This window comes from Passer montanus, unplaced genomic scaffold (genome assembly GCF_014805655.1).
Source record: "Passer montanus isolate IOZ18808 unplaced genomic scaffold, ASM1480565v1 scaffold46, whole genome shotgun sequence".
In the NCBI taxonomy this organism is placed as follows: Eukaryota; Metazoa; Chordata; class Aves; order Passeriformes; family Passeridae; genus Passer; species Passer montanus.
The window spans coordinates 3783122-3807025 of record NW_024369485.1 but is presented as its reverse complement, the minus strand read 5'-3'; the positions used below and the strand labels follow the sequence as shown (position 1 = coordinate 3807025).

Here is a 23904-nt window from a genome sequence, read left to right as displayed (position 1 = left end):
CCATAAACCTGTCTTTAGGGAACTAAATCAAGCCCTAGATTTCTTCTTATGAATCCCCATCTGTACTTTTATGACTGAGGCTATCTCCAAAATTAAACATAATAGAAGTCCACTTCCTTTTCTATTTGTTTCAATGTATAAGTGTTTGAAATATTTAATTTCTGGTGTTTGAATGCAAGTCTACTTATCTGTGGCATTTTGTGGAAAAAAAAAAAAAAAAAACCTCATTGGAGTTTGCTCTTTTATATGGAATTGAGTGTTAAGTATACATTTTAGCAGAAGTCCAGGAAGAACAATGTGTTTAATTAACTTATTACCTTTGAAGTCCTGTAAGGAAGTTGAATTGATGTTAATGAAAATATGCTTTTAATAACTTTGTTTCAACACTTTTAGTTACTGGAAAATTCTAAGAAGTTTCTGCTCCATTTCAAATTCCAAAACAAAGCATAGTGTTGTATAAGGAGCAGAATTCACTGAGTCCTAATTGTTCTTGAAAACACTGAATTTCTGCTCCTCTATTTTAAAACAGTAGTATGACTACTGCAAGTATATTTTACTGAAATGGATGGTACAAACCATAGTTCTCAATAAATATAATTTAAATTGCGACCTTTAATGGCAGCTGGCATGGCTCAGACTTTTTACCTGGCACTGGCAATTGAAAGATATTCTGCAAATACTTGTTCTCAGTTGCACTAAAACCCTTACTTACCTGATGACTGATTTTATTTGTGTGATAAATTAGATATGATAATTTTTCTCTCTTAGCAGATTCCTGCATATATTCAGTTTGTTATAATAATTAAGGCTAGCAGTAGTCTGTAGTCTTGCAAAGGAAGGAATTTTCTATTTTTCCCTTACTATTTAAAATCCTTACAGTTCTGGAAAGATGAAAGCAAGGATGGAAAAACTAACTGACTGAGAGAATTCCTAACTCCCTTCTCTCTTTTTATCTTCTTCTGATACCCTGACAAGAATTTGGGGCATAAGTTCTCTCTCAAACCGTAAATATTCACGGTTTCTTTTCATTCTCGGACAAAAATGTGAAGTTCTGCTCAGTGTATACTTCCTGACTCACTCATCCTGTTTTTCACTGATATCACAAGGCATAACCTTACTGTTCTTCTTTCTCCAGGGTACATCATGAAGCCACTAAGTGACTTTAATTAGTTAAAATGGTAGGGACCTGAAATCCTTCCAACATTCAATACCAGCTTTGCTTGTCTAACTCCTAACCCTTTGAGCTGAGAAGGACTATGGATCTGGTTTGACTGGATGCCTTTTTGAGGGCTGGCTTAAGTGAGTGGTAAAATAAACCCCTTCCAAGTGTCTTGAGTGGAGCACTTAAAAACAGAAGTCCAGGGATCTCAAGGCACTGATGGAAAATCATGGCCTTTCCTTTTCATCAGCAGAATGAGATTATAATTGTAAAGCTGGTTTCTCATTTACTTTGTTCAGCCCCATTTCCTTAAACTGAATGGATTGTCATTGAGATTTATTGGTAGGTATGGCTGTACATCTATGGCTGTGAAAGTAGTTGGTTCAAGACAACACGAAGTCTGATTCTTAATGTTTTCTTTTGGTTGAGCCGCCTCTTCACTTTAAGGGTATTTTGCTGGTTCATCCTAAGTGGTAAATGTGCCAGAGCACATGTACAAAGGTCACATTTGCCAGTCCCTGTGCCATAAGGGTACCTGTAGATGCAATGTGGTGATCTCATGGGAGTGCTACACTGAAAAAAATCCCACCCTGTTCTTCCAAAATGAAAACGGAAAGAATTTCTGCTGGAAAGTGGCAGCTGCATTCTGACATTCATGTAATGGGAGCAACTGAAAGCTTTATGGTGTGTAACTGTGACACTGCATTCCAACATAAGCTTCTCCCTGCCCTTCTTCCAACCAATAAACTATTCTTCCTCTCTTTTCACTCTCACCCCTCCTAATCTTCTTCTGTTTATATGCTTTAATCATAATAGCAACAAATCCATCCCTGCTGGTATTATCACACCGTTGCAAATTTTGGCCGTCTCCTTTGGCACTTCTCTTGTAGATGGAATGACATTGCCCACTTTGATGGGGCTTAATTCTCTATGTAAAATACTGCCCTGTCAATGAATATTTTCTCTATTAAACTATTTTCAGTCCAACAATAAGATACAGATTTTTGGGAGAACAGTTTTCTCATTATTACCTTAACCCATAAAAAGGCTATTTTTTTTTTTAATTCAAACATTTTGGGCAAGTTTTCAGTTACCCAAATATTTGTAGTACAGAGTAATTTGCATTTCAGCCCTGTGAGACTTATAAATGTAATGAACAGTCTGTGTGTTTAATATTTTTTATATTTTTAATAATTTGCAAATAGTTCAGTACGTAGAGCTGACCTGTTGAAAAATAGTTTGCAGTGTCTGTAGAGAATACTTCTGAGACTTTTGTGTACTTAACAGAACTCTGAGCTTCAATTGGAAAAATTCTAGGAGTACCTCTTACTGGAAAATATTTCAAGTAATGTGAAGCAACAGATAGTTTTTTCCTGTGCCATGACCCAGTTGTAAGGTGAGGTATGGAAAGTCCTTCTCCTATGGCTATGAAACAGGTTTCAGCATTGGAAGTAAAGTACACAGAAAATATTGATACCTGCTGAAAGGTGTGATTGAAAGTGTATTTATTTCAAAGGAAATTGTCAAAGGTCTCAATTTACTTGTCAATCCAAGAGATTAATCTCTCTACTACCATGATCAGTGTTTTATGGCAGCCATGGTCTTCATCTGTCTATCCAAGAACAGATAAGAGAGAATTGGTTTCTAGAGCTGGGAGTATGATGTCTTTGGTCATATCTACATGGAGTGTAGGCTGTTACATTTCATATCTGGGAAATAATCCTTTTATCATAATTTATTCATGGGGCAGAATTAAGACATATGAAATCTTTGAAAATTTTGCCACTAGTTTCAACAGGAGCAATATCACACACCCACCTGTACTGTAGGTGCAGTCACAGAGCAGCAGGAGTACTCAAAGGGACATTGGGCACAGTCTCATTAGGGCTCTTCTTTTTGCTTACTGTGCTTGTGATCACTGTTGTCAAAGGTGATTTCTTACTCTCAGCAGCTGTAACTGGATACTGCTGAGATTTCCATGCCTCTCACTTGCTTATCCTCAGTTGCCTTTGTCCCATTTCAGTTCTTTTATAATTAAACTCTGCAGAGCAACTTGTAGTATTCTCCTAATAATCCTGCACAAAGTTAACACTGTAGAAGCCTGATGGTGATTCATGTTTTACCAGGACTCTTCATATGGAGAATCCAATGAGTTTGGATGCAGGACTCCAGCACATAAGGCTCAGAATCAAATTTATGCTAAGTCAAGTGGAAAGTGGCCTTAAAGTAGACATAAATTTAGTCACACCTCACCTTGGTGCAAATGACATTCAGATCCACATACCTAAGGATGTAATCATTGTACCCAGCACTGTATTTGTCATTACACTGGAGATCACGGTTTGAAATACAAATACATTAACAAAAATGCTGGTCCTTGAATTTCGTTTCCATCCAAGTGGAACTGCCAGGAAGCACTGGAGGCTTGGGGTCTTATAGGTGTACTTCAAATAAAATTGGATAATGTATGTTAAATAAAAAAGGTGCCAGGACATGGAAAAACCATGTGATCACTGTAGAATATTTTAAACAGATGCAAATTTTACGTGCTATATGTATCATCAGGTAGAAGCTGAAAGAAAAAAGTGAAAAAATAAACAAAAGTTTTGAATCCATTTGAAAAAATGCATGGATTATATATATTTTAAAATAGTTGATCAAATTCAGATGTTGTATCATTTATATGATAATATTGGATATATTGAATGTAAGAAACAATAAGTTAAATAACATAAAAGTTCAATTTGTTGTGATCCATTTTATTACATTTGAACACTTTAAAAAGAAGATACCAAAAAACCTTATGGTCAGGAAATATGAACCAGCTTACACAAAAAGGAAGTTTCCTTAGATTTACTTAACTGTTGCTTGGCTTACATTTGTGCCATTTGCAAATAGTGACTTTGTCTGATACCACTAAGGTCAGCATTGCCCATACCACTTAATTCCTCTAAAAAAAATCCAAGTATGACTTTATATTTTGCAACAGTTGATACCATTATAAAACATTGTGAAGTTGTGAGGATTATGCCCAGTTTCACAAGATGGGTCTCAGTGTGGCCTGTATCTTTCATTACCTTGTATCTTGAAAGAAGTTAGTGCTGTTGAAATGTTGGGAAACAACACATTTCTGAGGTTTTCAGGAAGATTTATATGTGTGTTTTTTCTTAGAGAAACCTTCCAGGAAGTATATACCTATATACACCATTTCCTGAAGAGCTGACATAGCTGGTACTTCATGCATAGGTCCAGATAGGAGTAGCTGAAACCATGGGATATGTGGTTATATGAATTTGTGTTGTCCTGAAGCCAGCCTGTTGTAGTCTCTGAAGTTCTCTCTTTTATAAATCAGAATGATAGAGACCTGTCTAAGTTGACCACCTCCCTTAAGGTCAGTAATAGTGATGAAGTTTTTTGGAGGTGAGAAGGGTCTGCATGGGCTGTACCTATGATGAAACAGAAACAAGAGCGGTCTCTTCCTCAGGCTGAATTGAATATCCCAGGCTATTTGAGTATGCTTTAAGTAGTTTTAACTATAAAGACATAAAGTTAATTCTGAAAAAAGGAGTGTGCATCAGACACCAAGAGGCAGAGACATCCTTGACATCAAAGGTGAATGGAAAACAGCACTTGGGCAGGAAACAGCCCTTGTCACACAGCCAGCCTGAGCTTAGGATGTGAGTAGTTAATGGAAAGGACTGTAAAGAAAGCTAAGAGAGTACATCTGTTACGGTGGCTGTAGATTTGCACCATATAGTGTGTGTGTGTGTGTGTGTGTGTGTGTATGTGTATGTATATATATATATATGTATACATATGTTTGTATATATTATTACTATTGTTGTTGTTGTTGTTATTATTATTATTGTTATTATTATTGTTGTTGTTGTTGTTATTATACCTAAGCTGTTTATGGTCTTTTCCATAGTCCCCAAATATTTTTTGTCCTGATGTTAAGTACAGCTTCTGTGCCCTCATCATCAGGTGATGCCTTCATCTGCCTTCCTTGGAAGCAGTAAAAAATGACCACAGGTAGAGAGTATATGCAGTGTTCCCTATAACACTGTAAACCTTGTTTACATTCTCACAGTAAAATTCATTGAGTATTTGAAATCACAAAGGAATTCTCCATCAACACTGATCTCTGTGTTTTGTTTCAGTAGCATTTTCTCTAGGCTGAAAAAAAATCCTTTCCTGGGCTTTTAAAAATATTTTAATTTAATGAGTTCCATATTAGAAAAGGGGGCCCATGAGAGTGATAGTGTTGTTAGTTTGCCATCTTCTCATCCTATGCTGTATCATCAGTTTTGGGGGTTTGGATCTTTTTCCAAAGCATCATAAAATATATCATTGGGTGCTGGAGGATTTCTTACAGCTTGATGGGAAGAATGGTTGTGGACTGGGTTTAATGATAATCTTGTGCTGGAGTGTTGAAAAGTTCAGAATACTTTGAATTTTAAGTATTTTTTCCATGGTGTTTTCAACTTCACTTTTTTCCCAATTTTTTCTTTTTTTTTTGAGGAAGGGTGAAAGCTTGAAGAATAATGTCTAATTGGTTTTCTCCTCCTGAAGAGATATATTTCTTTCCTGAGCATAACCACTCTGCAGACATTCTGCCAGCTTGCTGTATAACTGAAACATAAATACATTTTTAATTTTTGAATCTGTTAAATATTTACAAGAAAGAAGGAAGCGGGGGGGGGAACCCTCACTTTTTAAGTCAACACATTTGCTTTTCATCATTCATTTAGTCAACATCTGTAATATGCAGTCCCAGGACAATGTACTTGCATGAGAAAAGTTGAATATATAAGTAACATCATCAGGATTTATGTTAACTAGTTTCAGGATTTATGTTAACTAGTTTTTAAGCTCCCTGACACAATGTTCTGGTTTGGGAAGTCCAGGCTGTCTGTATGTCCATGTAAGGGGGCATTTCTCTTTCTTGCACCATTCCTGCTGGTAACAGTTCTACAGCTGGGACACTATACCTTGATGCAGCATAAAAATTTGTGTCAGTACAGACTCCTGATACCTGCTTTAGCATTTTAGATTTTTTCATTTCTTTCCATCACATTTACTTATGTCACTTATTCCACCCAGAATATTATTGAGTATCCTTTGCATTTATAGCCCTTAAAAATTTGTGTAAGTATGATTCTCCACCCCATTACATTTTTGCTCCCATTTTCTTGTACAATTCATGTTTTTTTCTCTATATATAACTTCTTCCAGAAATTTTATCATCTCAGCCCCTTGTTAATTTTAGGCTGTATTTGTGGCTCACTCTTGGTTGAAATCTTTCCATTTAGGATGTAGAGCACAGGATGCAATGTGCATTATCTCCCAGAGGCAGAGCTTCCTCTGGCATTTGTGATTGTGTTTCCTCACTGTGTGTAACGTGAAGTTGCAGTGCTTCGCTGTTGTTTGCTTTCTGCACCATATCATATTGCAAACTTGCATCTCCCACATGTCTTTACCACTGTATTAGTTGCCAGGATTTTTGCTACTCATTCATGCTTTAGATTATTTTTACTGGGCATATTTAAAAATAATAGTAGCTTCTGAGTTTGTTCTGTGAGCTGAATAATTAAAATACCAAATTTAACTTAACTTCATTATTTTACCACCACTTTCCAGTTCAGGAATGGGGTCAATGTGGGTGTTGTTTTGGGCTTTTGGTAGTGGGCACATATTTTCTGAACTTCTGCTTAGGAAAATTACCTTAAACATTATAAAACAGACACCTAAGTTGTATCTCAGAAAGGTGGTTTGGCATGTACTATAGCACCATGTCCATGGAAACTGCAGTCTAGCTACAAAAGAGGTAGTGACAGTCAGTATGAAATACCTGTGGCTTCTTGTCTTATACTGCCTATCTGCAATGTGAAGATCAAATCTTCAAACATTTACCTGATATCGTAATTACTGCATATTTTCAGTTTTTACAAAAGTAAGTAATACATTCTGTTCTTCTTACATTGCCATGTTAAGAGGCACCAGTGTATTTACAGTGTTTTCAGTGCTAGAGATCACACACTGCTGTGGATGGGCCTCTTTAGAGAACACTTGCTCAGATACTGCTCAGTGGTAGCATTTTGTTTCCCTCAAAATACTGTTCAGAAGTGTGCTGCTGCTGCTTCTCCCTGGAGGAGGAGTCTCATTTTGTTCTATATGATGAAGCTCCTAGTTAGAAATTGTTGGTCCTCTGTAATTAGGGGAAATAATTTATATTTTTTGAGGATCTGTCCGTGACTGACTTCAGTTGGGAGTTTTGGGTGATTTAACTCCTATCTCAAGCACCTCAGTTTAGAACCAGTAGTGAACTTAGATAACACTGAACCAAGATGGACTCTGAAAGGGCAAAGGTTTATTCTCAGTTATTTTCCCACCATTTCATGGTGCAATTTCAGCAGATACCTTTAATATCTGTGTTTGTAAACATACAGAGTTAGTGATGGGCCGTTCTTTCCTTGCTGAGCATCTGATGAATGATCCCTTGATAACAGAGGGGAGATCTTTATATACTTGCCAAGATTGCCCCAGTGCGTTTAGAATTTCATGTAGACAAAACTGATTATTAAATATCACTGAAAAGGCCAAGGTATTTCTGACTGATTGAGGTAAATATGTTAAGAATTGTATTTAAATTCCTTTTTTGTATAAAACATACAAAAAAGCCACCCTGTGGCTCCTGACAGCAAGTGGCAAAATACAGCTTGGATTCCAGGCATGAAGCCTTCCAAGACCCAAACTGGATTGCTTCACATCCTGTATTTAGAAGATTCCCTGGCCTACGCTGTTTTCTAACCTGTGCCCAGATGTCCAGCTGGCTTTGACCAGAATCCTGCCAGAGAACATACTAAAGTTGTTGATCTTGGAGCACCGGCCCTAGCCCGGTTTCACTTACCAGTACTGAGGTGACGATGTAGACTGGAAAACATGGGTTTTATCACATGTAAGGAGATAACATTTTTTGTGCTGGTTTCACCTCTTTCTATTTACAGGAGACATACAAGGTGAAAAAAAAAACCCATGCTGGCTAGTCAATAATGAGTGCCTCTGCACCAACAAAGCTCAGGTTATTGCTGTACTGACAAAGAGAACTGTTTGTCATACTGCTCTTCTGGCACAGCTCAGCTCTGTGCATGTATGCATGCTTTACTGTATTTATGAATTTGCTCTTTTAGCATAAGATGTCATTAATATTCATGTAACCAGAGTGCTGGATGGGGATCTCTAGTATTGCTGTATTTATTCAGGGAAAAATTAGAAGCATGTACCTGGGTATGTGCACGTGTGTGTGTGCATATGTTGGACTTGGCACAGGCCCAAGGCAATGCCAAGGCCTGATGACTTAGAGGTAAAGGCACTGAAGTTGTCAAGCAAAATTGAATCCAAAGTTTATGTGGGAAATGGATCTGTGGACTGCTTACATGCTTTTATGCTCAGTCCTTAAAAATCCATTTGATTTTACGTACTCATGTTTTATATCTTTGGTGATATTGTTTGGGTGCATATGTGTCTATGTAAAAGGAAAATAGCATCCTGACCCAGTAAATCATGTTCATCCTTAGGATCATTGCTCTCTGCTGCTGTCCTGTTGCATTTACACTGCTGTACTCTCACCTACATGAAAACAATAACTGGGTCGTTGTATGTTTGAGGATGGCATCAGATGGTTCTGCTGAAGAGTAATTTCTTCAGACACGGAGAGAATTTCTGCCTGTTTGAGTGTCTGTGCGTCCTCCATGTGCCTTCACAGCCCTGCATGTGTTGATTCCCTTCAAGAACTCAGTCCCTAGTTGGATCCTCATTATGCCTGTGGGAATTCTACCAGAAGGTCCTGTGATCAATCCTGGATCCTTGATTCAGTTTGTTCTTAACCTAAGAAAATTCAAATATCCTTAATGAAGTTGAGCTCACAAGCATGAACATGATAATGTTGGTGACACTCAAAAAGTCTGTTTTTCTTAGGGAGCAAGAGTTCCTTCAGCCAGTCAGAGAATTTAAGAGTGTTACTTAGTTTTACCAGCATGCTCACAGAGTTGCATATACTAACTGTACATTGCTTTGGAAAACAAATTCAGCTCTTCAGGGAGCATGTTATGCGCCTCATAGAAGAAGACATTTTGTAGAAAATTTAAAAATCTTTCCTTCTATCAATCTCACAGAAATTATATAATGAAATTAGGAGTCTGGAAAGAAAAAAATAGAATGTATCTGATGCCAGGACACAAAGGGAAGATTTGGACACTAAGAAACAGGAAATGTAGAAAATTTTGAAGGAAACTTTGAAATCAAATGCACATTCCTCTGCCCTGTCCTATAGACCCTGTATGTTGGGAGGGGTCCATAGAAGATGTTAACAGAAGATTGTCTTGCCCTAAGCAGCCACTAGTGAACTAAGCCACCATGACATTAATTGTAACAAAAAATACAAACTTTCCTACAAAATGTTGGTTATTTACAATGTTTTACCATTTTGTTTTACAGAAACAGTGTGGTTATCCAGAAAAGTAACCTTCAGTTAGAGCAGAGAATTGTAATTTGCAATACAGTTATTTAAAATATTCCTGCTTTTGCAATGTATATTTTCATGTGGAGTCATCTAACATCACAAATTTCAGTTTATTTGTCCATAAAAAGCATGCTAAGACTTCTCTGTGGTGCTTAATTCTTATAAAGCACTTTGAAATAACAGTTATAAGATCTTCTGTTAACTGTGTTTGAGATATTTGTTTTCTTACCTCTTTAATATGCCAAACATTTGTTTAGAATTACAGGAGATCCGTAGGGTAAAGTAGAAGAAAATGCATACAGTATGTTTTGACTTCACACCAGGAGAAAAAAAGTGTTTTGTCATTTGTGTCCGTTCTTTTGCTCTTTTGCTGTCATGAAATCCTGTGGATTTGTTGATATTGAGCTGTGACACAGTTCACTGGTACAGAAACCAAATGACATCTTAAATAGACAAAGAAGAAATTACTGAAGATTTTAAAGTAGAACTCTGTATTTTACGTATTATATTATATTAATGAGCGAGCAAAGTGAACGGGCAAGCCCAGCAGGTCCTGCTGTGGGGAGAGGACAGCCCAAGCCAACACTGTCTGGTTTTTCCTGTGCGTTTTCTTGGAAATCTGCTCGGCACAGCTGTGGCAATAAAGCACAGAATACTTCCCTGATCCTCCTTGTTTTGCCTGCAGGTTTCTGAATACTGAGTAGAAGAAATTGTGTGATTAATGTGGCATTCTGTGTCAAGGGTAGACTGTAGATTACCGTTAAGTGCATCATTATGTTATCTTTGAGAAATTTACTAGGTTTCACCTGACAGATAATAGCTTTTCTTCTGCCAACGCAAGAGGGGAATAACAAACTAATACATGGGGTGACCTAATATATATCAAAAGAAGTGCTGCTTTTGACAGAGAAGCAGCTCTTGCTTTTTGAAGGGTTTTGAAGGAATTTTAAATTAAACTTCCTCACTTGTTTTCTTTCCAGAGCTGGCTGTGTGGGTGCAGTGCCATGCTTGGGCACTGATTACTGAGCACCGGATGGTGCAATGACTCTGATGTAACACATCATGGATTGTTTCCTTCCTTCTGCCCCCTGATTTGAAGTCAGAGTTCCTTCTGGGATCTGAAATGCATAAATGGTGTGGGATCTGAACCTTGTGATTTTTTGGTGGTGATTATTGTATCAACCATTTCTGCCATCCTGGTGATCAAGAGCAGGTTATGCAGCAGGAGCAAGTGCTTTCCAAAAACCTCCCTGCTCAAAAGCCAGTGAGAGCCCCCAACAACCACTGTTTCTGCCATTAAAGCAGAGGGAGCCAGTGATTTATTTCTGAGGAAGTTTCACTTTCTGGTCTTTTCTTCAGTGGACCACAGTCTTTTATTTTATGGCTCTGATAGAGATATCTGAACATATCTGTGTTCTGTCATGGGCAGGGATGGTCTCTTCATTGAGATCCAAGGGACAGGACTGAGAAAGCATGGCTGTAATTAGTGTATTCATCTACTTGGACCTTCCTCTGAAAAAAAATCTTTGAAATGGCTCTCGCTCTTTTCTCCTGGTCAGCATCTGCCTTTTTCCATCCTGACTGCTTTTCTCTCCTATTTTATTTCTGTTAGCAAAATGTCTCTCTGTACTGAAAGCTGGTGGCATGGTGTGACAGCCCTCTCCATGCCCTGGCTGTGTGAGCTCAGAAGGTACAGACCTGGGGGCCTGAGTCTGCAAACAGCATTTCTTCTGTAATCAAAACTGGCTGATTTCAAAAACATTGACCTCCTGTTGTTGCCATTGAAGGACTTAACGGCTCTGAAAATTGAGTCTTCTTTGAGTACTGGTTGTAAGTGGCATCCAGTTTTTAAGCATGATTTTACATTCTCAGCACTGTCATTTACCAGTCCATTAAACAAGTAGTATTACCCACTCAAACTTCAAATTGTAGCTGAAGAATATATTTCAACTCATTCAGTAGAAGGCACTAGTGGAAAATATTACTGTGGGGGTGTTTTTAACTTTATCCAATTTGCATACTTGTAGTGTTTTTATAAGGAAACCATTTAAACATTTTACAAAAATCCTTTGCTGGTGTGGTTGAGACTGTTAAATTGTGCAGTGCTAAACAGCAACTTATTGTAAATTTAATGGTTTAGCTTTTTTGTACTCTGTTCTCATTTTAATCAAAACAAAACAACTTGCAACTTTTACTGCAAATCCAAACCCAAGTCTGGACATAGCCCTTATGCAGTGAAGCTGTGAAGGTAGTCAGTTGTCATTTTGTCATCTTGCTTTGGATAGATTTAGATAAAAGCTCAATCGAAAGCCTGGGTATACAGGAATGTATGTACAGAATCTTGCTAGAAGCCTTTACTTTATTCTTTAATAGTTATGTGGACCAGTGATCATGGGAAGTGAATCATATTCACTGGAGATCCTTCCTAAACAAAGCACCTTGGTCAATACCATGCTGTTATGGAATGAGTATTTAATATTCCTTGTTTTGAGAGCTCACTTTCCTGTAAAGTAAGTAGTTTTTCTTCCATCTGTGTTCTAAAATTTACTGTGCAGGTCATACATTCCTGAAGTTAATGGACTGATTGCTCTAGATACAGAAATATATAAACAGTGTCAAAAGGGAAACTCCCGAAGTCCCCACGCCTTCCTCCTGTGGTGTGTGTTGAAAGAATCAAGAGCAGAACATTCTGGGCTGGTTTGTTCTCTGGATGCATGCTCAGGCCATGCACCATTTCATTCCCTCTGTGATATATACACACTGCTGGACACGGGAGTAGGAGCTGCCTTGGCACCCACGTGAGTTATGTGAAGAGTTTGCAGGTTATGTTAGCTTTTGGTTCTTAACAAAATGTGGAACTTCTGAGACACTGTTCAGATTGTAGTCCCTCGAATCATTCAGGGTTTGAGCCCTCTAAAATGTAGAGTTAAAAATTAATGATGAAATAGAAGCGGCTGCCTTGGTGACTAACCAAAAGAGCATCTATGCCTTGAATAGTGAAGTTTAGTCTAAGTGCTGTCCTGAGTGTTGAAATCTCGCAGTCCAATAGCATGATGAGTGACTAACTGGTAAATAAATTGACCAGTTGTACAAATACTGTTGATTGTCACAGTCATCAATAATGACAATTACAGTATAATTTAAGAGTACTTGTACTGTTTTAGTGGGTTGACCAAAGCAGAGTCAAGGATTGGTGGTACAGCCCTCAGCAGCTCCTGGACACAAGCTGTGTTTGCCTTCAGTCAAATCACCAGCCAACTTTCTGTAGTCCCTGGATCTGCTCAAGTCTCTGTTTCCAGAATCTCCTCTTGCTCAGCTCTCTGCCTGTCCATGTGCTTAACAAATAAATATTACTGGACTTTTAATTGGGCGTAGTTTAAATTAGGTGAATCTGAATGTTACTCTCTAATATTGTTAATATTTGTGCGTTATATCTAAACTTAGATATATATGTGTAGATGTACTATTTTTTTAACTATATAAATAAATATTTGTAATACTTACGTATTTTGACTGATGGTTATCTCAAGAAACTTAAATTAATTATGAGGAGGGTTACCATAAATAAGACAATCATTAACCTTTGCCCATTATTTAATGGTATTTATGTGTCATTCATAGTTGTGACAATACGTGGTGCTTATGATAGGCAGTGTCCTCCATTTTCAGAATAATTGGTTTTATAATAATTCTGAAAATTTTAACTTGAATATAATTCCGTGCCATCTACCTGATTTCAGCTAGTGTAAACTGTGTATAGATAAATTTCAGGCATTTAAAAAGTAAAAAAAAACAAAAATTATTAACTGATGGTGAGCATTTGAGCATTATTCATTTCCTTAATTTTACCTGAATATTTTTACTTCATTTATTTCAAGACACAAATATGACATGCCTTTTTATCGTAATATATGTCATTATAACAAAGTGGGTTAAATCCCATATCCATACTTCTGTTGCAAAGAAGTTGAACTAAATCTTTTAAGCAATTCTGCAGCCAAATGCACATTTCAAGATCATGGCTTGGGAATCCAGCAGTAAGTTAAGAAATAGTGAATAAATGTTTGAAAAATACTAATTTTACATTCTCTGTTATTGTCTGCAAAAGGTTTAAAAAAGAAATTAAATAAAATTATCCTCCATCTTTCAAATTTGTGGATCATTACAAAATGCAGGAATGTACAGGACGGGGTAACAGCTTTCTTGGTTTCTGCTTTTTCTGCCAAGGTTTAGCAGCTTTCTCCGTGGTTAGTACAGCCATCCAAGCAACTAATCCTATATCTATAAACTGCAATGTCAAAGGATTAAAGTGTGCCTGGGAACGCAGGTCAAATCTGCTTTAGATCACAACAGTTTGGGTTCAGCTCCTAGCTGAAATATCACAAAACTACCATGTAATTTAGTAAAAGTTTTGCATTCCTGTACCTCAGCTGCTGGTTGCCTTTAATAAAAAGAGGCCCAGGATTGATTTCCCTGAGAAGGTATTTTTCTTTGTCTCAAACCAAAGTAGTATCAGCTGGAAAGCAGAAGGGTTTATTAAAATAGTTCTCTATTTTTATATAAATAACTCTTTCAAATTCTGCTTTTAAAATTCTGTAAGAAGTACAGTTTATGATGAAGGATGCATAACACAGAGGTTTCCCAGCCCGCTCTCTGTCTGTCTGAGCACAGTGACTTGAGACAGGGGGCAATGGTGACAAGTTCCTGCCTGGCATAGCCAGTGTGTCTCCTCTGGGACTTTTCCACCTCTCCAGGTGTGACACCTCTCTGAAGTGACAGGTGTGAGGCTCTGAAAGAACAGTAACCAGAACAATGGTTCACCTGGCTTGAAGGTGTTGCTGAGGTTGCCAGTCAACAACTTGCTTCCATAAAAACTGCTACCATGAAAAAAAAAGACGAGTCATTTTCAAAGGAGACTCCTTCTGAAGGAAATGGACTCACTTCTTACAGCAGCCTGCTGCCTCCCTGAGCCGGGTTAAAGATGTGAAGAGAAAGCTTCCTCTCTTCCCAACCTGGTACAGCTCTTGGATTATTATCCATTACTGATTCTTCAGGTAGACAGCAATGAAATTGCAACAAGCAGCCCAAGGACAATCAAGAGACACTTCAAGGCCTTGGGACAACTGGTTAAGGAATCAAAAGCACAGATAGTATTTTCTGTCATTCCAGCTGTGTGGAATGATGAGGGAAGAAACAGGAAGAGCCAGCAGATCAGTACCTGACTCTGACCAGTTGTTCTCTGAGTATCCAGACATGGACAGTGAGCAGAATGAAACCCCCATAATCTGAGGGGAAATGGTTAGTGACCTGTGACCCAGCACAGACACACAGTGAGCAGCAGGACGAGGGCAGTGATTGTCACCCTGTACTGCGCAGTGTTGAGTTGAGTGCCGAGTTCAGTTTTGGGACCCTCATGGCAGGAAAGACATTGAGGTGCTGGAGTGTGTCCAGAGAAGGACAAGAGAGCTAGGAAGGGCTCTGGAACACAAGGCTGGTGAGGAGTGGCTGAGGAAGGTGAGTAGAGAAAAGGAGGGACCATATTGCTCTACAACTACCTGAAGGAAGGCTGTAGCCAAGTAGGGATCAGTCTCTTCTTCCAAGGAACAAGTGATAAGGCAAGAGGAAACAAGGAACCAGCTTCTGCCAGGAAAGGTTTAGATTGGATATTAGGAAACATTCCTTCATAGAAAGGGTTGCCAAGCGCTTAATAGGCTGCCCAAGAGAAGTGGTTTATTCACCATCCCTGGAGGTATGGTGAATTTGGAGGTATGGTTTATTTGTGTGTGTGGCAGTGCTAGGCTAACAGTTGGACTCTGTGATCTTAAAGACCTTCTCCAACCTAAAGGATTCTATGATTTTTTAATGTTTCCTGAATTTTTGCAGTTTGTTCTGTTACAATGCCCAGATTTTGTAGGCATCTCTTGGTGCCATTCCCTGCCTTCCATTGGAGGGATGCTGGGACCAGGAGTGCTGCACACAGATGTAGTGGCATACATTAGCTGCGTCTCATCTGGGAGTAAAGAAAATTTATTATAAAATATATTTTACAGAAATAATAATCTAATTTGCACAACACTTAGAATGATGTGCACTAAGCAGACATATGTAACTACATTTCTTGATATTGAGTCACCAAGAAAGCCCAGCTGTTTATACCTTATTTTCTACCAATGCAATATCCAGATCCTCTCTTACTTTTTTTATTGACACTTCTGTTAAGTAGAGCTGTGTCTCTTTGAGGGTTATTCCTATATGAGTTATTGCAATATATTTTTACTTCCAGAAAAAAATTGCAGTTATTCTTTTAGAATATTTGCTTGATGTTAGCATTGAAATATAACTATGAGTAAATGTATTAACTCACTTTTGATTAGTATAGGTGGGTGTGATTTTAATTAATTTCTTTGTATTTTAAGGCTATAGTGTATTATTATAACATAAGCTAATTACCACCTTCAGAATGTCTGTTTCATTATAAGATCTAAAAAGCAATATTTTATGCCACTGCAGTGAAGAGGCTGTATGCTTTTTGTTCTGACTAAGTTTACCTGTATTGAGCTGCAAATTGAAAAGCCTGTGTACTAAAAAGCAATATTTTATGCCACTGCAGTGAAGAGGCTGTATGCTTTTTGTTCTAAGTTTACCTGTATTGAGCTACAAATTGAAAAGCCTGCGTGTTGTCAGTTTTTAAAGTTACCATCACAGCAGCTGACATTTTTTAATTTCTTTGGTTGGTTTACTTAGAGAAAGTAGTTTACCAGGTGAAATGAAAAGCCGTGTACTTTTCCTGACATAAAAAGCCCGGTGGGACTGAGCAGAGGGCTCCTGCCTGCTGCCCTCTGCTGGGGTTACTCCTGCTGGTGCTTCCAAAGGCCACTCACCTCCTGAGTTCCTTATCATAAAACATAATTTTGTAACCGTGTACTTGCTTGCTTCACGTCTTAAACAATTGAATCTGGGCACATCACACAGCCTTTGGGGCAGTGTGCCTGGAATCTCAGCGTCACTGCGATGGAGACCCATTCCAAGCGTGGCTCCACGGGCTGGGCTGTGCTGCTGCGGCCCCGCTGACCGAGCTTTCCCTGCTTCGACAGGTGCTGCGCTCCGTGCTGCTCTTCCCGACCATCGAGCGCATGGCTCAGTCCCCGCAGGGGAAGCTCATGACCCCGCTGCTGTGCAAGCTGCGCTACGCGCTCTACATGCCCGTGTACCTGCTGTCCTTCCTGCCCGAGGGAGTCAAGGCCTCCCTGGTGAGGTTTGCGCTGCGCGGGATGAAGACCTACGATGAGTCTTCGATAACAACCTCCATAAATCTCTTCAGTGTCGACTGCATTGGTGAGCACTTTTTCTGTGTTAAACTATCTTTTGTATTTTTGTAAATGTTGATTTAGTTTTTTAATGTTAAAGTAAAAAGTAAAGAGTTTTGAGGAGTAACAGATCTGGTCTTTTCTAAAATTAAGACCATGGTTACAGGAAAGTCTCATATGAGTTAATTTTTTTAAAAATCTTAAAGACAAAATAACAAAATATTTTCACAAAGAATATATATTTCTTAAGCAAACTGACCTATACTACTGACGTGATTTCTCATGTGATTAAAACACTCTTTTTACAATCTACTTTATGTGACTTACGTCTGTTTACTCTTTGCATTTCATTCATATTGGATGGTGAATGTAAATCAGTAATCAGTTTCACAAAGAGTTCTTTGCATCTGTTTTTATTAAGCTGTTTTAGCCAGCTGTATAGACTCTGTCATCTGAATTGGAATATTGGTAAATTTAGAAAAGGACCTTCTGCCTACAAAGACTCATAGAAGTTACTTTATGCACTGAATTTCAGCACTTTTTTTGGGCATAAAGAGAAAGATTAACGCTCCTCCAGTGCATATTGTACATATACTTTGCACGTTCTAGCAAGAGAAACAACTTTAAGAAGCAGAATAATTTCAGATCTGTTATGTTAAGTTTAGAATGAAAACCAGAACGTGAATTGTGCTATACTCCAGGTATTTTGGTAAGTTAACAGTTTAAAACAATTTGGAATGGAATTGACATGCTAACACAGTAATAATAGTAAGAAGGAAGTTTTGATTGCATTAATAGTAGTAAAAACACATTCCTACATTTCCACTTGGGCTCTGTCTTCTATCAGTTAAATTTTACTTACTAATCATCCAAACAGATGTGCCAGAGTAACTGGGATTGCAGTGAGGGGCTGTGCCTTTCATGGATCTGTGACTCTCTGTGGGAGGCTCACTGTAGGATGGTACACAGACCAAAAGCAGGATGGGTTTGTGCTGCCAGCCTGGACAGCCCCACTTTTGTTGTACAGACTGGACATAATGACAGTCACTCCCTTGCAGTGCCCTGTGCCTGACAAAAGCAGGCTCCTGGTTGATAATACACATTTCTGATTCAACTCCTACAGTTTGTTTCTTGAGTTCCTATTAATTGATGACAGTTTCGTGGTGACCAAGGAGAAAGCAAGCATGCAGCCATACCTACACAAGGCATTCAAGTGTCTTCCTTTGCTAGTTTTGTCTCTGTAAAAGGTATGTGGGGTCTGTGAGGTCACATCTCCACAAGCCAGGAATCCTTCTCTGGTCCCCACAGATAAACTTTTACCTCTAAAATACAGGTTATACACAGCCAGGGTTGTATTGGAAATGGTCCTTGGCCTGTGTTAACCTCCAAAAAAGCATGGCCAGCCATTGTTTGTGTGTGTTGTTTGGCCCAGGCCACAAGGCAGCGGCAGGAATAATTTAGCAGAACGGATTTTGTGTTCTGCTGTTGGAGGCTGACCCTCTGAGTTCTTTAGTCCCCAGGTGAATGATCCAGGTTCATGTGTGCCTGTCAGCCTGTTGTAATTTCCTCTGTGTACCATTGTCTGACCTGTGTCCTGGCTGTAAGGTAAATTAAGGCAAGAAACCAGGCTGAAGGCTCTTCAGTCATGGGATGTGTTCTCTGTCTATGTTGTTTGTTGCCTGAATTAATTCTACCAGAATGAAAACCCCTGGGAACTGATGTCTTGTAAAACTTGCATAAATAGGCCTTATTGATGCAACTAGTTCTTTTGGGCTTGTGATAGCATCTCTCTCAAGCAGAATTCCCCTTTGGTTTGCATCTTTGGAAACTGATGGTGTTTTACAGCCCAGTGACTCTGGACCACATGTGTGGATTAATAATCATTGAGCATCCGGATATTGCCTGTTAACCTTCTCTTTTATTGTTTGAGGACAATAGAAAATGTTACCATTCAGCAAAAATTTGCTAAATCTAGCACAACAACTGAGTGTGTCTTACGAGACTGCTCATCTATGAGTTGCTAAAGCCTCTGAATTTGTGGTAGATGCTTTTCTAAACATTTCCTTTTCCCTTAATAAATTACTAGATATAATTCAGAAACATTCAGCAAATGAGGTTGTTTCTTCTCTCCAGGAAGGTTGCATGTCAACTCATTAAAAATATACATATTTCCTTTGGCATGTAACTCTGTTGCATTACTGTAATTGTAATAAAAGCTGTGATTAAGGGCAGAAAAGATGGTAAAAGTTTCCTTAAATCTAATACGTCCGTTAAAACAAACCAACCTGCCAGGGATTTGTTACCACATCCAAAGCTTAGTCACAACAATGTTTTCTCTCCTCTGAAAGGAAATGAGATTTGAAAACTTAATTAGAACAGAACTCTAAGACCAAGTGCTTCTCCCATTGACGCTGAGAGTGAAAAGCTTCATTTAGTTGCTGCAGGATCAGGCCCTTGGCTGAAAGGAAGAATTACATTACCTATTATTGTCCCACTGTTCCAAATTCTGTTTGTTCCTGCTTCTTATCCAAACACGTTTTTCTGTTGTTTTAACTCCATAGTTAATGATATATGGAAGCCCCAGTTACACAGCTAGAGGAATTGTGATGACACTGTCCAGAAAGGGAACATAATAGAATGTCTTGTCCCAAAGAGGAAACAGCACAGAAGGAGAAGAGACAGCAGGGACTGTAAAGAAGATGGATTACAAGGAAGGATGGGAACATACGGTGTATAAATAATAAAGGACCTATAAGAAACGGGAAAAAAGGGCTGAAAAGCCTTTGCTTACCTGGTTTAACTTCTAGCAAAGATATCTTAGGGCAGAAAAAGCATTACAATGAACAAACAAGCATTTGGGTACTTGTATTTATGAACTTAGGAGATGAATAGACAAAAAAATTGAACATTAGTGACCCTGACTTATCTGAAACATTGTCACTCTGTTTATTCAGGCTAGCAAAACAAGGCTACCCCTATCTAACACAGCGGTGATGGTTCTACAAATCATGTATAGTCCTGCAGTGCTGGAATACTTTGGCACTCCAGTGCCCTGAAATTTGTAAACATTTTTTCGGTGACAGATGCCAGTAGCAGACTTACAGTGACAGTAAACCATTCTATCTACATGGGACAGGATTTATTGTCCAGCCATTTGACTGGCAAACTTCCTCCATTTGTTTCTGTAAAATTTCCACAAAAGCACAGACATTACATAATGGGTAAACACTGCACAGCTTTTTCAAGAGGCAGGCTCACAGGTCAGAGGTTAATGTCTGGATGACAGGGAAGATACAGATAAGCACAATAGCAAGAAAAACCTCTTACTGGCCCAAATGAGGTGGGTCCTTTGTGATCTTGAACCTGTGACTTCCCTGGAGGAATATCCCTGTTTGTTTAACCTGGTCGGGGGAGCAGGGGAGCACTGCAGCCTGGGGCAGGGGGGGTCTGCTTTGTGCTGTTGGGGCAGGTTGGGAAGGAGGAGACTCAGAAGCCTGAAACAAGGCTTTCAGATTCATTTAGGCTGTCACATGAGTGAAAGCTGGAAATAAGAGATGCCTAGTTAATTTAAACATCCAACAGAAGTTGTAAAACAAATAATTAAGATGAAACTCTGGAGTTGGGTTTCAAATTTTATCTTGTTCCAAGTGTGGAAACATTCAGATTTCATGTGGAGTGTTTAAATTTCCCTTGTTTTACAGAGGAAAAAGGGGCTGTGGCAGTTTCAGGCACTCCACAGGACTGTGTAGGAAGCAAGTCCCAGCTGAGGTATTGAGGCTTGTCTCCCAGCAGTACCTGCTTCTCCCTGTCAGATCTACAGAATGACAAAATTAAATCCCCGAGGTGCCAGAGAGTAAAAGGTTTTATTGTGGGATAAATTTTACACAACTATAAAATAGCATCTTGGAGATAAATTTACATCAAAAATCAGTAAAATGTAAGCTTCCAATTGCTATGAAAATGGAACAGAAGCTTTTATGTTGACACCTCAAGTTATTCAGAAGTTTATTTCCAGGAAGCCAACTGGAGGTAGCATTCTGGGTTTGAATTACCCAGCTTCAGGAGTTATCATGGCTTGAGATCTGCTTCTCTTCCAATTCTTTTTATTTATCAGAGAGATTTTAAATGTGACATTATGGTTGGTCTTCATCTGATCACTATGAGCAGCATGCTTTCTGAGTAGCTGGCTTTAAAGCAGGAAAGGCAAATCACGCCCTGCAATGACTGATGCATTTTACTGATCACAGTGGGACTCTCTCTACTAGAAACCAAAAGCAGAGGGAGGTAAATGCCACTCAGAATCTACTAACTGTTCTTTTTGCTTCAGATACCAGAAAACAATGCGTTCCAGATTTTCTATGCAGCTTTTACCCTTGCTGCTAGGACAGTCAGATATCTCATACTTTGTCTGCATTAGAATTTACAGCTGCTGATTTCTAGTGAGAGTCCTGTTGTTTGTTTCCTGCCTTCTTTGAAAACTCATTTTACATTTTCACCTCAATTTCCTGATAAGTAAGATGGAAAATTTTTGGAGTTCTTTTTCTGGGACTGAAATGCTGTGGAAATACCCATCTAACCAAAATACTTGTGTAAGGACAGTGCATCATGTTGTGTTCATGGAACTCAGTAGCACCTCCACCTATTCTGCTTGTATTTTTCAGATATAAAGACCAATGCTTAAGGTAAGGATTAATAAAAATCTTCACATGAAATGGTGAAATAAGAGGTTTTGTCCCTGAAAAAATATTTTAAAAAGCTGTATAATTGCATAGCTAAAATTTAGTTTGCTTTTCTTTCTTGCTCTGCTTTTTAAATCAAAATGCAACAGAAGGTATGATGAGCAGATGTAAATTCAGCACAGAAAGCATAGTTCTTTTGAGTTTTCTTTTGTTTTACGGAACAAAATCAGAAGAGCTCTGCCTTCCTTGCTGAATGGAACAAAACCCATCCACTGAGGCATGCACAGCCAAGGAGGATGTGCACATTATGTACTCATCTAGGTTTTATTATTTCAAATGCTCTACCAGCATGTTTAAAAAAGAACCCAGTATTCAAGACAACAGATGAGCTATTGGCCAGCATTACATAGCTGGTCAGCAGCAGAACTCTACCTAGTCCTGCATTCCAGGGCACCAAGTTGATCTACTGAACTTGCCTAGCCACTAGTTTAACCTAAAACATATATATACGTATGTTAGTCATGAGCAGCTTCACCAAACCACACTGGCCAGACAGGCTTGTGTATGCAGTGCATTTTAAAATAGAGACAGAAAGTGATACTACAAAGGATTTCAGGTAGCACCTTGCAATCTCACACCTACATCTTTACCATCCTTCCATCATAGTAGGCAAGAGAATAAAAGCTTTTCCTACACTCTGGGCACTGAGTAACTATGCAGATCTTTGAACCCAGCCCAGGACATTTTCAAGCTGGTTTTCCAGGCTGATGGAAATCCAAGTCCTGGTAGTAAAAAGTGATTGCTTTATTTCTTCTGGTGAATGTACATTGTAGATAACTTCTGGCTACAATGCAGAAACCATTTCAAGGATGTTTTATATTTAAATGTGTGTAGAATTTCAGACATGATGGATGGCCAGACAAAATGTCATGGTGAACAGAAATTACTGACATGGTACATAAATTCCATCTACATAAACTAAACCACGTTACATCTGTGCAGCATAGCACAGTATATCACAGGTGGGCAAAAACAGTGGAGCTCAGCAGGTCTCCTCTCTGCCTGTGTGCATTCTTTGATGCTCAGTGGGACAGTAAGAAGTCCGAAATGATACAACAGATAGTCTCTCCCTCTTCACTAACATCTGATTAATTAGGCTTCAAGAGAAGTCTGTCCTGAAATCAGGTGACTCTACAGCTGTCTCCTGCAAGATGTTTTTTGCCTCTCTGAATTTGCTCTGCCAGAAGGCTGCTTTGGTAGCCCAGCAGCCTGGCCCAGTGTGCAAAACCCTCTGGTCCTGCAGTGTTTCTCAGCAGCCTCTTGTGTGCTGTCACAGTTGAGTCCTATCCACTTCTGACATTTTAAGTGATGATCGTAATATGTGTTTCTGTAAAGTGTTTAAGAGCGTGTTTCCTTACCTGTGGAAACACAGTAATATTTTATCACCTGCTTTGCAGGAAAAGGTGCCAAAGAATAACAGTCTTTAATATTTTCATGTTTCCTTTGCTACTGTTTATTTTCCTGTGTGATGCCTGACTAAAATGTTTGTTTAATGTAGTCGGACAACTCACCTTACCAAGGCAACACTTAGGCTGATGGAAAAACCTCACATCTGCTCTATTCTTTCTGTGAGTGAATAAACTTTTCCTTATTTCAGAGTAGGATGCTCATATTAAATTACTGGAGGAAGGCAATGACTTTTATGTATTTATAGTCCTATTTATTTATTAATCTGCTTCATAATTTACCCCATTTCCAAAAGAAAGAAAGATGTTTAATGAGGACTTTTATTACTTGCAAAAGCTTTTACTTTCCTGTGAAAGCCTTATAAAAATACTAGTAATAATGTGGAAATTTCTCATTGGGTCTCTTTCTGTTAATTATTCCTCTCTTTCTTCTTGGGGGGAAAAACCCAACATAAAAAACTCCCATCATAAATATTACTCATAAGGCGTGAATGTTTTGATAGTGGAACTGCTGATCATTTCCATGAAATGTGAGGCACAGTTGGGATTTGGTTGGGGAAGGGGAGATTGTTTATTCACCCCTGGTGAGGCTTCATCCCCAGGGACACGATTTACGCCCACAAATTTGCAGTGAGTCTAATGATGTGTTGCAAATGGCATGAAAAAAGAAGAGGTAACATCAACAAAGCAGAAAGGATGTTGAAAATAAGTATATGCCAGTGAAGTGCTACCAGCTACAATTGCTTTGTGTTAAACTATGCCAGACAGTCAT

At 38.7% G+C, this 23904-nt stretch overlaps 1 protein-coding gene across 1 annotated transcript in view; it reads left to right on the top strand.

Moving 5' to 3' along the window:
* The window catches only part of LDAH (lipid droplet associated hydrolase), a 113294-nt gene that overhangs the window by 55779 nt on the left and 33611 nt on the right, over positions 1 to 23904 (top strand). Inside the window, exon 5 of the mRNA XM_039721628.1 lies at positions 16775 to 17015. Coding sequence (XP_039577562.1) covers positions 16775 to 17015 — 241 coding nt within the window. The remainder of the gene's footprint in view (positions 1 to 16774; positions 17016 to 23904) is intronic.